This window comes from Rhipicephalus microplus, chromosome 4 (assembly GCF_043290135.1).
Source record: "Rhipicephalus microplus isolate Deutch F79 chromosome 4, USDA_Rmic, whole genome shotgun sequence".
NCBI lineage: Eukaryota > Metazoa > Arthropoda > Arachnida > Ixodida > Ixodidae > Rhipicephalus > Rhipicephalus microplus.
In genome coordinates this window covers 201,694,196-201,708,664 of record NC_134703.1, presented here as the reverse complement: position 1 = coordinate 201,708,664, position 14,469 = coordinate 201,694,196, and the positions used below count along the sequence as shown (strand labels likewise).

The following is a 14,469-nucleotide window of genomic DNA, read 5'->3' as shown; positions in this document are numbered from 1 at the left end:
TCCTGGGCGAAGAGCTTCAGCTGGGTACCGGGATGTCATTGCACATATCACGCTGTGTATCTTGCTGAAAGTGAAGGTATATTTGATTGTAGTGACAAATTTAATAGCATTAGTAATGGCTTTTACAAAACTGTTCTGGAAAAATTACACCTTGAACCATGATTAAAATGCGGCCTCACCTGAAAAAAAGCTGTGTCGAAGTTATGCTTCCCCATATGCGTCCCAGCTGTTCTTTATATAAATGGAGTGCTTGAATAACCTTCAGCCCAAAGAGCTGAAAGGCCAACGACACTCTTAATTTTTGCGAAGCCATTTGGTTGAATGTGGCACATCGTGATTCCTGGCATGGCTTTCAATGTGACGTTGCAGGAGTCAATCTTGTGGGCCTCTTTACCATGTTGTATGGTGACCTGTAGAAAGGCAGAAACTTGTGATGAATTGCTATCATATCCATATAGTTGCCTCATATTTTTAAACTATACGTAACAGCCTAATAAGAAGATGCACAGTCTTGTCCTCAATGAAAAAAGCGAAACTACTCAGGGTGTTAAAACGCTTAAAATCGTGCATGCAAATATTTTCATGCATGAACAAACAGACAACAAATGTAACTATATGGACCATGGCAAAACTTACAAGGCCAGCTGGGGTGTTCAATCCCGTCTTCAATAGCGAATTTCTTAGGCACTCGATTAAATGCGGGAAGTCCGACACGAAGAAGAGGCGCCGAGACGCATCAGTTGGGTGATGGGCCTTACACTTCGTTGACTTCGCACTTGCTCCAATGCCCAATCTCTTCCACATGTTCGGGTTCCAACTGGCGCCGTCGCAGGTAACAAAGTCGACGAAGAGTCCACTTTTTTCTGCCAGGATTGTTGCCTCAACAACCACTTTCGCAAGAATGTCCCCCTTTACATTGCCATTGGTGGCGAAGCACCCAATAATTTGGCTCCATTTACCTTGGAAAGGTACGAAAATGATTACCAGTCTATGGTCGGAAGGTATGCCTTTGCGCGCTCCTGTAGTGAAGGGTCCTAAATATACGAAGCCCTCAATTGCCCCAGTCTTTTTCACTGCCAAATGCTTCGACAATTTGAACTCGTCAATGTGCAGGCCACCATGCCGTTTGCAGAGATCAAGGTTGCCCATCTTTTCTACCAGTTGCCTTAAGACCTTTTCATTAAAGCCAAAACACGTGCAGTAAGAAGTCATGTAGCGCTTTAACGTGGACTTGCTAGGGAGAGATAATATGTTGTTCTTCCGAAGATGCTCATAAAGGCGAGGACTTTTCATCTTCATTATTATACATTCCAATATCCAATTTTTATATACCTTTGCCCGCATTTTTTTCACCTTGGCGGCAGCGAACACTGTCTGACACTTCTCGTTGTCTTGGTGGGAGAGACATGATGTGTTTTTTGAGGGTTTCTGTTTTAATTGCTGCATTTTTTTGCATTTTGGCAAGGTTTTCCTTGACACATAAAAGACGACGAACAAGACGCCTGTTCTTCTGGGTCACAGTTCTCAACTTTCGCTTATGTGAAGAGCAGCTCTTGACACGCTGGCTCTGAACTCACGACCGTCGCATGAGCATAGCCCTCCTCAAATATTTGCAAGAGACGCACTGTGCCCCTGGAAAACGAAAAAAAATCATTACATTGGTAAGTGTGACAGAAAATAGCATATAGTTGGGGAGAGCGTGCATGTTATGTTAAAAGACGTCACAAGATAGTTACCTTTTCTGGCAACCTTTGTCATACAGCTACTGCTGAAGTAGGATCCGTCGCGTAAAACAACTTGGCCTTTGAGTTTTTGAGTGAACCACTCATCTTCATAATCCTCTTGTGATATGGCACCACCACATAACATTACAGAGTTTGTTTCTTCAAGGATTGTCTCAGCCTCGGCTTCACTTCGCACTAGCACCTCTTTCAGCAAGGTACCTCTAGCGTACACCTTGCAATAGACGTCAGACGAAGAGGGAACGAACATCACTACTTTTTCTGACTGTACCTTGATTTTTTGCAGTCAGCACGGTTGTGTACAGTAGAATATGCCGTCGTTATCCGGGAACTGATGCTCGCTCCAAAACAAGGAAGGAAGTCTCAATGATCCAAACAAGTTTGTGCTGTCTTGTTTATAGTTTGAGCTTTCTGCAACAGAGTGTAGATCACCCGATATATCGTCTGGACGCACTTTCACGAGCTGGGCACATGTCGCAGGCGTTTCCGTCGAGTTTACGACGCAGCCAGCAACAGTCGCGCCAATGGTACTAGAACGTACCTTCTCGCCTTGAACGCTTCCCGATCACTTTCTCTTCCGGGTTGATCTTTCTTGTGGTGTCTTTTTTGTGAAATACGACGCCAAGTTAGGCAGGATTGTTGGCACAGCGTCCTCTCGTAGGCAAGGTTTCCCACGTGGTGTACGTACTTCTTTCCATTCGATTATATGCCCGTAGTCCCGTAGCACATACTTTGGCTCAAAATGAAGGTCACACACGGCAGATGTGTCGTCCAGGGCTTTGTGCTCTCGATGCAAATTTCTTTCCCACTGCTTCCTCAGGCCTGCATCCTTCGGAACGCCGAACAAAGACAGCTTCTTGCTGCCCTTCACGTGGACGTAACTTGTACGACAGCCTGGCGCAAAACAGTGGTTTTGCCGCCGCGGAAACATTTTAACCTCGTGTGAGGGTCACTGCTTGTCAGGCCTTATGACTGTTCACCGAAGAACCTTAGGAATTGATGATGCAAAGCGCGACGAGTTCTCAAAGTAACAAAACTCGCACACACCGACCGCCACTCCAAACAGCCAGCAACTGCCCCAGCGCCAGCACTCGCTACATTTAATGCGGCGGTGGCGCCGCACCGCGGAGGTGCGCCGAAGCACGTTTGTGTGACATTGCTGGCGTCACCGCAATGCATCGCGCTGGCTGGCGAGTGAGCCCGCTACCCTATTCTAGCTCACTTTACCTACACTAACCCCCGAGTGCAGATATGTTACATGGCCGCGCCTTCGACTTGACTTGAGTAAGTCAGCTTGAAGCAAGCAGTGGACAACAAAACGCCCAAGTCAGCCTTCGCGTTTCATGGATGCCCAGGCTGTCTTGCTTGGTCAAGTCAAGAACGACCTTCAATGCAGAAGCACGCTGCTTGCCTTTTCCTGAGGCACGTGTCAAAGCAAAAAAAAAGTTCTTATATCTCAAAATGCTTATCTACTAAGAGTGCTAGAAGCATATTTTTGTCGTTTTGCTGCTACCGAGTGCTTTATGACGCCCACGTGATGCCACCCGCGCTGTGACGCGCAGTGTGGCTTGCGGCAAGCGTGTTTTTTTCAGCTGGTTTCAGTGGTCACCCAAAAGGGGCACGTTTTTCCAGCTCTTCATCATTCATCGTATTTTGCTGTCGAGCGCAGTGGGATGAACATGCATTTTCTGGGTCGCAAGTGTGAACAAAGCATAGCGATTTCTCGTCATACTCGCATTTCTATACGCCTGTGGACATGCCTATAGCGGGCTACGTTGTAGTTATACCTGAATAAAAAGCAACAAGTATTAAAAACGCAGTGCAAAAAGCCCCTGTGCACACACATGTGGGCGTCGTAACCCGACAAAAAAGCTAAATCGAATCGGAGATGCTAACAGACTGTCTACGTTTACTGGGAAGAAAAAAAGTGTAGATGAGGATCACGGGCTTCTACAGTACTTCTTTTTCTAGCGGGGCGGGGTTATAATGGTAATCATTATGTAGTTTTTATTTCGTATCTGCATTGTCATTAGCACGCTTTACAGCCGAGAGCACATGTGTTATAAATCCAGGGTTTGGGTGATAAATCGATTGATATGTGGAGCTTAACGTCCCAAAACCACCATTTGATTGTGAAAGGCACCGTAGTGGAGGGCTCCGGAAATTTCGACCACCTGAGGTTCTTTAACGTGCACCCAAATCTGAGCACACGGGCCTACAACATTTCCGCCTCCATAGGAAATGCAGCCGCCGCAGCCGGGATCCGAACCCGTGACCTGCGGTCAGCAGCCGAGTACCTTAGCCACTAGACCACCGTGGCGGGGCTCCAGGGTTTCGTATTATGAGGGATGCCTTATGATTGGGCCCCGGGAATGTTGACCACCTGGTGTTCTTATTGTGCGCAGATATGGGACAAAGCCATGATCATTTTGACTCCACCAAAATGCCACCGCCAAGCGGACGGGGGGGGGGGGGGTGATACAAATTTGTTTTGCACGTTTCAGTGAGAAGCAGAGGGGAGGGCACGATCATGGTCATCCTCAGAATATCTGCTGGGAGCTTTGTCAAGAACAATGAAAAGGGCACGTGCCTGCGAGGTGAACGAAGGGTTCATTCACCCTTTTGTAATGCATAGCTAGGATGAAATCCAAAGAAAGCCTTCGTGTTTCTACCAAAAAACGCGTTCTAGTCAGTGGAGAAACGCCGAATAGGAGCAGCTTTTTTATAAATATTTGTAGCTTTGTACTGCAGATGGATTTCCGGCGTTTTTTCTCAACCCCACAGGGCTGCACCAAACGAGACAAAAATTTCTGAAATGTCTTTTGAGGAAAGCAAGGCCCAACACCACACCGCGTCACTTTTTTGAGCGAAATCGTCGAGCCAAGGAGGAGGGACTATTCGCTCCAAGATGTCGCAGCAAAGTACGCTATCATCCCAAGAGACACCTCAACGCAGGGTGGCACCGCGCTTCACCGAAGACGAAAAGGCTGTGCATGTCTCTCTCGTAAAAGAGTTCAAGTACATCATCGAGCGCAAGAAAACTGATGTAGCGTTGATAGCGAAACAAAATGAAACATGAAAAGAAATTGCCAAGCCCTACAATGCCTATCATGGAATCACCCGGCGCGACCACCTGCAGCTCAAGAAGTGCTAGAATAACCTCAAGCAGAAGTGGAAAGAGGAAACTGCCAGAGAGAAGTGAGACCGCCATAAAACTGGTAAGCTGAATATGTTATGCATGACTGGCTCACTTTTGATCTGCCACATGTTTTGTAGTTGGTAGAAATGCAAGTGCTGAGTGCAAATAGTCATGCCCATTAGATTTTGCAGTGCATGGAGGAAAAATAACCACACAATATTAGATTTTCTTCGAAGAACTGTCTTGAAGTTGGCCTATAACATGCGTGATCAGTGCAAAATGTTTTGGAGAAACCTATTAAGATGAATTTGTAGACAACTGACGTAGATTGACTTTTTACTCAAACAGCATATAAGCGCGCTAATGTTTGTTCTGCGCAATGTATTCAAATTTTTTCTTTGAGTTGAACCAAGTGAACGGAATTGCACTCAACTTAGGAGAGAGGAACATTGAAACCGCAGAGTTTTTTTACAAGATGTTTATCGAAACGTGCTTCATTCTGCATTGAAACTTTATTTGAGATTAGGAGTGGAATCGGCGCCTTCCGCCATGGTTCTTAATTACGAATTGGTTGGGTCAATGGCGGCTTACAAGGTGACAAGGGTGGAAAACGCCTTTGATTCTGATGCCACAGGACACCAGCCCCGCGTCGCAAGTCTCCCTGTCGTAAGGCTGCTGCAGCCATGACTGATGGTCGAGAAGAAGCGAACTACGATTGCCAAGGTATGGTGTGTTATGGTGTGTTGCATTTTAAGGCGTAATGATGATCTCCTCAAAATTTAACGATTTGTATTTTCCAGAATTATCTCTTTTCCACATGCACTGGTTTACAGGCGTTTGCGCCACAGACAATGCTCCACTAGTACCATTATGCCATCTTTTTTTATTGCAGGCAATTTGTGGCAAGGTGCCACCCCTGTACAGTCGTCACAGCTGTGAACAGGCACAGATGTCAACGAAGACAGCAGACGTACTTCTATAGCACAGCCTCATGCCGAAGCGAACACTGCTGCGGAAGGTTGTGCAAACAGCCACCAGGCCGCCGGAGCTGCTGGAAGTAGCACTTCTGCAGCAACTGTTGCTGCTGAAGCATGCAGGACACCTAGGAGCCAGATGGCTGTTCTGGAGACGACGCTGGCTACGGAAAACGCAATTCTTGCAGACCTCCTACAAAAAGAGCACGCAGTCTATGTCCGGCTTTTGCAGTAGGACCACGATTACATGATGCTGGAACGGGCAGGCAAAAGAAAGCTTGAAAATCAAGTGTGAGAGCTCGAGCTTTCAAAGCACAGAAACGAGGTTGATTTGATTGTATATGGGGTTTAACGTCCCAAAAGCACCATATGATTATGAGAGACGCCGTACTGGAGGGCTCCGGAAATTTCGATCACCTAGGGTTCTTTAACGTGAGGTTGCAAAGCAACAACTTGAGATTGAAATACTGTAGATTGAAAAAGAATTAAAGAAGGAACAGACCCCAGGCTGCAATGTAATGTGCCTCATTTCTAAAATAAATGATGGGATCTCTCATAAAATATTGAAACTGTGTGAGTGTACATTTTTATGTATGAAAGATAAGTAGATTAGCGTGAACAGTGTCCCTAAAAGAGGATGTATGGCCAGGTGTCAAGATATATGCAGTTTTTGCCTATGTGAAGCTCTTACGTACGAGCAGGTACCGTGCTTGATTTCCTGAACGGCTGTCGGCGAGGCGAAATGCAGGTGGGACGTGCACTGTTCTCGTTGCCACTGTATAGATGGGGAAAGGCTCTGGAACTCTTTCAGCGGGTGGCTCTGGTTCCCTAAATATGTAGGCCAAGTGGTGGAGTACAGCACAAGCTGTGATTATAAGCACAATGTTTTTGGCATTGTGCTGCGTTCTCATGTCCAGGCAAGGCAAAAGCCTTTTCCTCACGCTGAACGCCCTCTCAACGGCGTTCCGAGTCTTTATTTGGGCTTTTTGGTATCTTTATTGATGAGTCTTTATTTGGGCTTTTTGGTAATGAAGTGATATTGTGCATCACTCCACAAGCGACGTGATTCAATGTCACAACACAAAACCATGTTCCGACTTTCTGTGGCCATGCATTGACACGTGAACTAACCTTCCCTTGGGTGTGTCCTGGGGGCCTTGTTCTGAAAACGGTGTGAATAAATATGGCTGGCATGCATGTCCAGCGTCACCCAACAACACTCCGGGCTCCTGTTTTTCTTCCGACAGCACCCGCAAGCGGGAGTCGTCAAAAATTACGTTTTCATGAACAGAACCGGGCTAGCCGGCAACAATGTCAAAAAACTGGAGTTTTGGTCCGGCCACATCCTGCAGCAAAGCACCAGCATACCAATGATCATGAACAGGGCATTGTACAGCGCCTATCACTTTGCGGTTTGGTATAAACTACACGCGCAGCAGAAATGCATGTTGTTGCGCTGAGTCACGGTCGATCAGAGTGTATTTTGATGACAAAACACAGACAGTAGTGTTCTTTTGAAAACCTTCACGAAACCTGTCTTCCGGAGCTAAACCTCTAGCAAAACACGACACAGAGGCGCGAGTGCTGGGCCCCTCGAATGACTGCTGCATTATTATTTCGCTCTATTTATTTCGCTAGTGCATGACAACCATGGCTGAACACAAACACGTTGATTATATGTGCAAAGAAGTTTACGACCCGAGAATTGATAAAAAAATGTGAACGAACTAAACTGCAGAGACTTTCAATCTTCATTGCTTACCTGCACATTGAAGGAGAAATAGCATTCGCGGTTGTGGAACACTTCGGCATTTTCACCGCCGGGGCTTTTCATCCGCACGAACATGCAGTCTATGCATCCCATCACGCCAGAAAATTCGGCCACGTCAGGAAAGTCCCGCTTAACTTGTTGAAATTACGCCGGCTACGGAAAGTGCACCACTGTGGAGTACAAGTGCTTTGGGATGAGCATGGTCACTTTTTCGACTGCACGCACACTGTAAACTGCGGAATGTGCAAGAGGTCCCCGGTCACTGTTTGAAATGTCTCAGCGCTGTAAATTCTAAGTGCCATCAACAGCTGCAGCATAGGAGGCACAGACTAACCTCGATTGTCCCCGCTTTCTTGGAGCGGCTGCATAGACAGAAGCTGCCACACGGCGTGCTTCGTGAACCCGTAGCGAGCGTGAAATTGTTCCTCGTCGTACAGCTCTATAAAATTTTCTCGGTCACGAAGGGTGGGTCGTGGAATCTTCGGCAGGTAATGTGCCTCCTAAAACACAACATTCTTGGCGTTGCATGTGAACTCAAAAGTGGTCATCCTCCGTGTGATGTCCTTTCGAGAGGTGACCCTGTTGGAATAACACATGAAGTCGCTTTCAAGCTAGCCCCGCAACTGACTTAAAACTTGTCCTGACATCGAACTAGCCAAGTCGCCTTCAAGTCGTCCACAAGTTCCAGAACTATGTATGGCGAGTGGCCAGACTGTGTTGAGTCAAGAACGAGTCAAGTAAAACCTCTGCGTTCGGGTGTAAAATCCCATAAGGCAACCAAGGCAAGGTACACATGCGATGTATCCACTATCCCCTAACTCATAATTTTTGTTAAGAAGGGAAGCAGCCGTTATATTATCGTTCTTCATTCTGATTACAAGTGAAGTACCCGATACACATTTTGAGGTATTACGTGCACTTTGTGGACGATGGGTGTGACTGCTGAGGATGAAAATAGCTTCCTAGTGTGTGAGCGAACTACACTCTTTGCGCTATCAGCATTTTGCCACGCCTCATTAATTTACTCTTCTGCCACGCTGTATTACATAAATTAACACGATTCCTTGCCAGATATAACACCAGTATAGGATCATTTTGCTTAGAGGCTTCAAACACTCGCGTGACTGCGGGGTAGAATAGTCAACGACCACGCAAGTGCACTGGTTCAAAATCCCATTCCATCCGTGGTGTTTTTACTTATTACACTTTTTCTTTCTTAATTGGCTCGATAGCGTTTTTAGACATCAGCGGTGGCGTCAGCCAACTATGGCGCCGTAATTTTGACATCATAAGTGCTTTCGCTTTTTTTTTATTTTTTTTATAGCCGAGTAAACCACTCCATCTTTCAAGAAAGTAAACCCTACGGGCGATAACACCCATCTCATGCTTTTATCCTGCAGTACTTACGCTTTCATCAAAAGTGCTGATAGGAGCGCTTACCTTGTAGTTCGGACGAGAGCGGAAGTCAGTTCATGGGCCGAGAAGATTACGTCGGGGCTTACAATGGTCACGGTCCAGTTTAGCCGCACATCCAGCAGAGGTATGACCGGCGCATGTGAGAGCATCACCCGCACCGATCCTGCACGCAGCTCTCGCGCCGGTGCGTCCCATGCTAACTGCTCGAAGACCAGCGATTCAATGGGGAACAGCTCGAAGTCGTCAGCAAGCCGCCGAGGCTGGCCGACGCCAAACTCGCGGCGGAAGGCTCGCACGAGAGAAGCAGTGCGTGGGTCCTCTGGCTCGATACCCAAATCTCGCTCACCCGGTAGCACCATCGACACTCTGCAACACGAATGTTCATCAATGCCTTCAACTGCAGGCCCCACACTCAAATCTTTATTGAATGATAGAATAATGGCGGTATTGCATTGCTGATCTGCTTTTAACAGCCTATAATGAAAGACACGGCTATATCACATGGCGTTGTGGAGTGCAATAAAAATAATAGGACTGCTCGCATTATTTATTAAGTTTATTATTATGTTATGCAAGGCTGTGGACTAGGGATTCAAATAAATGATGCTGTGTATAGGAAATTAAGAAGTAAACATCTAGTGTACTAACAGACTATGTATAGGAGGGCACGCAATGATTCGTCTTTATGTTCACTTATCGTATAGAGGGACCCGGTGAAACACTCAGAGGAACACAAACCACAAAAGCATGACGGACACTGTTTGATTTTCTGCGTTCCTTCCTGTATCCGTGGTCATGCCTAAACGCACGCCAAATGCCATTGAGCAGTTACAACTAGCCAACGAAACATTACTCAAATATTAAATGCGAATGCATTTATTATTCGGGCTATGTCAGGCGTCCGTCGGAATCCGTTCACCGCCCTCTCCCATAGCAACAGCTGCGGGCGCACATGCCCCTAGCAACCGGATTCCCCACGCGTCGGCGTGAGCAGCTGTCAGCAAAAGCTGCAGGCGTGCGCGCTTATCTTCGCCCCTAGAGACTGGGCCCCCATCTCCTTGACTTGATTGTGACTTGCCACCACCTCAATGCAGTGTGTTTGAAACGAGTTCGTAGCATTTGTACTGCCAGCGTTTGCGTAGCGTTTATGTTAATAAGACGCTGACATTAAGTGTTGGCGGTAACGCGTTACAAGTAACGTCGTTAGCGGTAACGCGTCACTTTTTCGGTAACTTAGTAACGCACACATTACAATTTCGAAATTGTAGCGGGTAACGTACTTCCGTTAACAGTTTTCGGTAACGTGAGGTGCCACGTTACTCGTTACTTTTTGATTCCGAAGATGCCACATTCCCAGAACTCGCCCCGAAGAATAACTCTGTTGCAGCGTCGGACCGCTGTCGCCTACCAGGCATTGGCAAAGAAAGCGTGGATAGAATTTTGTATGAGTAATTTGGGGTGAGGGGGGGAGTATCTTTAGCAGGCACCCATTCCACGCGCGGACATAAGGCGCTTTGGCTCGTCTTCGAAAAGCTGGCTATCTTGAGACGTTGCTGGTTGCTGTGGCCGAAAGCATCCACAGAATTCAGGGCCACATAGGCCGTGCTGCAGATAATGGGGTACAGGAAAGCATAGGCAGACGCGAAAAAGTCGCGGTCTTTTCTCACAAGCATCAGCTTTGTGCGCACAGGATGAAAAAGATCGGTCGGTGCGTAGGTGGCCATGTGGTTTTTTCAGCCCCACGCAAGCTAGCCTGGCTCTCATAGAGAAGCAGTCCGGTCACGAGACGCGAAGTAGGATGCCAGGTAAGGCATTGTAATCGGTTTCTGGAATGCGTGTGGGGGGGGGGGGTAGTGCACAGAGTAGTTTTGTCGTGTGGAGCCTGCCACATGGTCCATACAGGCAGGTGTCTCAATGACCATCTTCGAGAGCACGACTATTATGTTCGGAACAAGACCAACGGCTTTCTGGCTATTCATGGTGATCGCTGTGGCTGCCGCCCTGTGCTTGACAGCCCCACAATTTTGTACCGGCAAAGAGACGAAAACCAGCTTTTGTACACCCACCTAACAATCCAGAAAGGAAGTGATCCTTCTCTCCATGAAAAAGGTCTTAAGACCTTTTTCTGCTGCGGAGGCGTAGAAAGCTGACGAAGCGCTTTTGCACCCCAATCTGTCTTTATTACGAAAGTTGCCGATGGTATGCCCAACCTTCTTGCCGACCGCATGATGAGCATGTAATTTGTTGGCACTCTGAACTTAGCCAGTGCAGCAATGACAGACTGTGTTCTCGTTAACGTTTGAAATTAAAAAGCTCCTGAGCGAGCGAGATTGATCTTGACCACCTTCACATAAACGCTCTCAATTTTCGCGGTAAATGAACCATTTCAAATGAACAAGAAATATTTATACACAAATATATTCCCAGGCGACTAGACCATTAAAACAATTCTTATCCAATACAAATTTTACGCGCTTAATTTGCCAGGAGAAGTGTAGTATCGTAAGGGCGAAGAATAAGACGATGCATGGCCAGAACAAGAAGGAACAATGTTTATTCACGAGGCTGCTGTCTTGGTTTTAATACCCTGGCCCGAGGCCGGAGCATGCGGCGTGGCGAGGGGTGGATGCACGTGTTATCGGTATGTTCTTCGGCGCGTGCACCTGATAATCTACGATATATCACTTCCTCCCCTCTGAGCTAGAACCTATCCGGCGGCTTGCGGGCACGGGTGGAGCGTCGGAGTGGGAGTGGTTCTGCCGTGGACCTTGGACTTGCTGGCTCGATGCCACCGCCAGACGCTTCCTCACCAGGCTCGGACAGACCGGCCTGAAGGTCTTCGCTGCTAGTTGACTGGATGCCGCTGGATGAGAGTGGCAATTGCTCCATGGCCATTGGCGTTTCGCACGGTTCTTTCTTAACCGGTGTCGACGAGTCGCGTGGTCGTACTTGATCGACGTGTCTACGTTGCACCCGCCTTGGCGTGTTAACGGTTAACAATCGCTTGCCTTCGACTGTTGTCACGGTTCCGGGTAGCCACCTTTGACCTAGCTGACTGTACTGTCGACTCCACACCTCCCTTCCTGGTGCAAACTCTTTCTTTCCAGAGTTCGGAACTCCGTTGACGGTAGCCTCCCTCTTCGCCCCGTCTTCCTCTGCCAGGTAGGTGCTCAGGCGGGTCCGTGGTTGGAATCCAAAAAGCCTTTCCGCGGGCGACTGCTCCTCTCGGGTCGGTGTTGTTCTGTAACGCAACAAAAATTTGGCAAGCCGACTTTGCAGCGTTCCCACCCGATTTTTCTTCAGGCCCTCCTTGATGGTGCGTACTGCCCGTTCCGCCAAACCGTTGGATTGCGGGTAGTATGGGGCCGTCGTTACGTGGCGCACCCCATTTTCCCGGAAGAACCGCGCTGTCTCTGCACTGGTGAATTGCGGACCATTATCCGACACGACAGTCCGTGGTATGCCAAATCGCGCGAAAATGCACCTAAGTGTGTCTACCGTAGTCGCTGCTGTCGCCGTCTTCAAGGGCACTGCTTCGATCCACTTAGTCTCGGCGTCGACGAGGACGAAGATCATATGCCCTTCCACGGGACCAGCAAAATCCACGTGTAGGCGGTACCACCGTCTGTTGTTCTTTGGCCAGTTTGCCGGGACCTGTGCTGGGGGCATGGGCAAACACTGCACGCATTGGGGACACCGTTTTGCAAGCATTTCAATTTCACCGTCTAGCCCTGGGTACCAGAAAATTGAGCGCGCGAGGTTCTTCATTGCCGTCATGCCTGGGTGCGTATCGTGCAACTCTTTCAAAACAAATTGCCGGGCAGCTTTAGGCAGAACCACACGGTGGCCCCAGTAGAGTATCCCGTTACTCACGGCCAATTCATGCCTCCGTGCAAAATACGGTTGGTACTGCTGTTCCTCTGAACCGAGACGCCTTGGCCAGCCTTGCAAGATCCAAGTCTTCACTTGCTGAAGTACGTCATCTTTGCTGGTGTGGTCTGAAATACTCTGCGCAGACAAAACAAAATCATCCATAGCCTGCGCATGCAGGACATATTCGGCTAGTTCATTTTCCCAACCATTATCGCGAACCGGTAATGGCAGCCGGCTTAGAGCGTCGGCATTTGCATTTAGCTCTCCTTTTCTGTATTCCAAGTCGTATTGATAAGCTGCTAAGAGCAGCGTCCAACGTTGAATGCGGGCCGCTGCCATTTGCGGAATGGGTTTATCTGGACCTAGCAAACCAGTCAGAGGCTTGTGATCGGTCACCAGAGTGAACTTGTTGCCAAACAAATAATCTCGAAATTTTACAACGCCGAAGACCAGCGCTAGTGCCTCCTTTTCCAATTGTGAATAATTACGTTCCGCCGACGTTAGAGTTCTCGAGCGGAACGCTATGGGATGATCCACTCCTTGTATGCGGTGCGACAAAACTGCGCCTATACCCTCGGCCGACGCATCACACTCAAGCCGCAAGGGTCTTTGGGGGTCGTAATGCACAAGAAAGTTCGCCCTTCTCATGGCGCGCTTGGTTTCTTGGAATGCTGTTCTCTGTGCGGGCCCCCAACACCACAGTGCTCCTTTAGACAAGAGTCGGTGTAACGGGGCCAAAGTGGACGACAAGTTCGGTAGAAATTTGGAATAGTATGTGACCAGTCCTAAGAATGATTTAAGCTGGCTTACCGAAGTCGGTGGCAGTGCCGCTAGCACTGCTTCCAAATTGTCCTGCAGTGGGTGGAGGCCTTTTGCATCGATTCGGTGCCCTAGAAATACCACTTCTTTCTCCCGGAAGTGGCACTTCTCCTTGTTCAGTGTTAGGCCGTTCGCCCTAAGTCGTTCGAACACTTGCCGCAGTATCGTTGTGTCATACTCTTTTTCTGCTACAATAATGTCGTCCAGGTAAACTTTCACCCCTGGTATACCCTGCAGCACGGCTTCTATGCGCCGCTGAAACAGCGCAGGCGCGGAGGCAATGCCAAAAGCCAAGCGGTTGTAGCAGAAGAGGCCTTTGTGTGTATTCAACACAGTTATCTTCTTAGCATCATCATCCAGGGGAAGCTGGTTGTATGCGTTTCGTAAGTCGAGTGTGCTGAACACTTCGCCTCCTGATAGCGCCGCAAAGATGTCGTCAATTTTCGGAAGCGGGTACTGCTCTGTTCTTGTCGCTGGATTAACTGTTAGCTTAAAGTCCCCACACAGCCGGATGTCTCCGTTCTTCTTTACTACGGGCACGACCGGTGTTGCCCATTCAGCCACGCTCACTGGGGACAGCACGCCCACTTCCACCAGTCGGTCAATTTCGGCGGAGACTTGCGCTCTCATGGCATACGGGATTGTCCGAGCCTTCAGAAATCGAGGTTGCGCACTTTCCTTGAGGTACAGCTTCACCGGTGGTCCCTTACAGCATCCGAGGTTCTCAAAGAGGTC

The 14,469-nt window shown here is 48.3% G+C and overlaps 1 protein-coding gene across 1 annotated transcript in view; it reads right to left on the bottom strand.

The window, feature by feature from the left end:
- The window catches only part of LOC142814469 (uncharacterized), a 72,052-nt gene extending 62,651 nt beyond the window's left edge, over nucleotides 1-9,401 (bottom strand). Inside the window, exon 1 of the mRNA XM_075893231.1 lies at nucleotides 9,067-9,401. Coding sequence (XP_075749346.1) covers nucleotides 9,067-9,401 — 335 coding nt within the window. The remainder of the gene's footprint in view (nucleotides 1-9,066) is intronic.
- Nucleotides 9,402-14,469: the final 5,068 nt, after the last annotated feature.